Here is a 2,502-nt window from a genome sequence, read left to right on the forward strand (position 1 = left end):
AGGGCATCGCAGGCGCACACGTCCAAGGAGGCGGACCTATGCGTCATGAAGGCCGAGCGGGCCAAGGTCTGGATCAACCTCGACTCCGACGAGGACTAAGCTCCTCCGGCTCCTCAACCACGTCGCCGTCGCCGCACTCGTCGATTTTGGTAGCCTACGCTCGGGTAGGTTGCACGTCCCGCGGATCCCTCTATGTGGTACTATGATGTAGTATGATGAACAACTATCTATGATGTAGTATGATGAATGTCGTTGCAAGTTTCTCCCGTGGATATATTTTTTTCTTCAAATTTTACAGTTTCATATGCAAGGTCTGATCTGCAGCGCACGAATTCGCCCCGCAAATCTGATCTGCAGCAAACTGTAAACGCGTTTTTCATGTTCGACTTTTACGGGGTCTGCTAGAGATGCTCTAAAAATCGGTAGTGCATCGCCGTTCTTTTAATTGTCGCAGCAACCCGCCATCGCTCACAGCAACCCGCCATCGCTGTTTTAGGTTTGCAATCTCAGTTGCACGAACATCTTGCTGCCTACAACAAACAGGAGAGCAGGGAGCAATAATTAGTGAAACAATGATAAGCAAGTTCATAAATCATATATGTAGAAAAGTAGGGGTAAAGAGAAAAAGTAATTCATATTCCTGTAGATTCCTTATTTTCAAATCGTTGCATCATCTACTAGAGCAGCATGACATTTTCTCTACCCACAAGATTCATTTGATGCAAAACTAGAGCAGCATGAAACTTTCAAATTATATTCCAGCTACAAGTTCTTTACAGTTCGACTAAACTGACTGCAGTGAGGACTACAGTGAGTAAGCAACACATCTAAGCAAGCATCCAGAGAGGGGATGGGGGAGAGGATGCTAACCATGTCGGCGCGGAGGGCATCCCCGAACCCCTGCTCCTGCTCGGCCAGCTCGTCGGTCGAACCGCAACAGACAGAATCACTGGAGGGGTTTCTCTCCGGCGCTATCCTTCCCAGCACGACCCCTGCTCCTCCACAAGAGAACACTGAACATTGTACACAAGAAAAGAAATATGAATAAATACACCAGATATAGGAGTAAATGCAAGCATGTTGGTAAAAAATAAATTGGCTAATATTCTCTACTCCAATACTCCAGATAGTCGCAAACACAAGCATGCCATTAGTCCTTCTGTTAGTAGTCACAACAATACATCCTATTCCAATTTTTCCACTAGACAGCAAGATCACGACACATGCAAACAAACATGAAAACATGGAAATAGCATCATCTAAATTTTTATACTCAAATAAACATAGAAATATCAACATAGTATCATCTATATTGATAATCAATGCTCCAAGAAATATGAAAACATGCAATTTAGCACCAGGAAACGTGCAAAAGCTTGTTCAGGCAAAAGATATGATCAAGGCAGCAGGACACTTCATCTGTATTACAATTAAGAACTCCAGCATTTGTACTCTTGTGATCAGCAGAAGCAAGCACTAAATAAATGGAGACATGCATCATCAGGAAAGCAAGATAAGCATCACAACAATGGATTGGAAAGAAGAAAGAAAAATGGACCTTTGGATGTGAAGGTCACCACGCTGGGCGAGACCCTGCCTTGTCGGCCTCGGCCTCCTCGTGGTGGTGGTCGCGCGCGGGGAGCTGGGTTCTGGACCGGGGAAGAAAACTGGGGCGGCCAGTGGCGGAGGACTCTGGTCAGCTCTCCCCTCCGCCGGCCAACACACGGGCAGGCGAGCTCGACGGAGCGTCGCGCATCATACAACCAATGCACGCACGTGCCGGCATGGGGTCGTGGTTCGTGGGGGCGATGCGGTTCCTGGGCGTGAGGCGGAGACGCCGAAGCTGTGGGGAGATGCGTTGGGAGAGAGAAAGAAGATATATCGAGACAGAAACGGGATGGAGGAGAGATGCGTCCTTGGGGAGCGCAGACTAGTGGAGTGCGGTGTGTCTCAGGATAAGGGTGGATCGCAGGTTGAAGGTGGAAAACTCGAGGGCTTGTATGCAAAATAGTGTCTACAAATTGATGCATTGCATGGGTGTCTAACTTTCAGTGTCACACACCAAATGAAAGTGGATACCAAGTACACTAGCTAACTCATGTGAACAATCATAGATTTTTTATATTTAGCTGTTAGTTCAGGCCAATTATCTATGTGCGCAATTCTTTTCTCTTTCTCTATGCGGTAGCCATCAATGAGCAGTTTGAGTAACTGTTAATAGTTCCAACAATCAAGATGACCTTCTTTTTTAGTAAATCAAGATGACCAGTTGACAATAGAATAGGAAAGTAATCAGACATGGGCAACTCATTTTCTCTTTCTCTAGGAAGTGAGTGAATTGCAAAAAACCACCACATTTTAAGTTCATATTCGGATTTGCCACCACATTCCTTGGACGCCCCAAAAATCTATCACTTTTCTTGCTAATTTTTTTCAATAAATACTAATAATCGATTTGGGATGATTTAATCCAATTTCTAACAGAAAGGGCCCACCTATAAG

The 2,502-nt window shown here is 45.3% G+C and overlaps 1 protein-coding gene across 1 annotated transcript; it reads right to left on the reverse strand.

Moving 5' to 3' along the window:
- Positions 1 to 249: 249 nt before the first annotated feature.
- On the reverse strand, positions 250 to 2,030 carry LOC119357920. Its single transcript, XM_037624693.1, has 3 exons — positions 1,559 to 2,030; positions 871 to 1,013; positions 250 to 530 (listed from the first exon to the last, which is right to left on the reverse strand). The coding sequence occupies exons 1-3, from the start codon at positions 2,028 to 2,030 to the stop codon at positions 507 to 509; spliced, it is 639 nt and encodes a 212-aa protein (XP_037480590.1). The 3' UTR covers positions 250 to 506.
- Positions 2,031 to 2,502: the final 472 nt, after the last annotated feature.

The sequence above is a fragment of the Triticum dicoccoides genome, chromosome 2A (genome assembly GCF_002162155.2).
Source record: "Triticum dicoccoides isolate Atlit2015 ecotype Zavitan chromosome 2A, WEW_v2.0, whole genome shotgun sequence".
Taxonomy (NCBI): Eukaryota; Viridiplantae; Streptophyta; class Magnoliopsida; order Poales; family Poaceae; genus Triticum; species Triticum dicoccoides.

What these genes read in the sequence shown, in the direction of transcription:
- LOC119357920 (XM_037624693.1), bottom strand. Translation starts at nt 2,030, where the DNA reads ATGCATCAATTTGTAGACACTATTTTGCATACAAGCCCTCGAGTTTTC. An exon ending in GGTGACCTTCACATCCAAAG is followed by an intron (nt 1,014 to 1,558) that starts GTCCATTTTTCT and finishes TACAATGTTCAG; the next exon opens with TGTTCTCTTGTGGAGGAGCA. An exon ending in ATGCCCTCCGCGCCGACATG is followed by an intron (nt 531 to 870) that starts GTTAGCATCCTC and finishes TGTTTGTTGTAG; the next exon opens with GCAGCAAGATGTTCGTGCAA.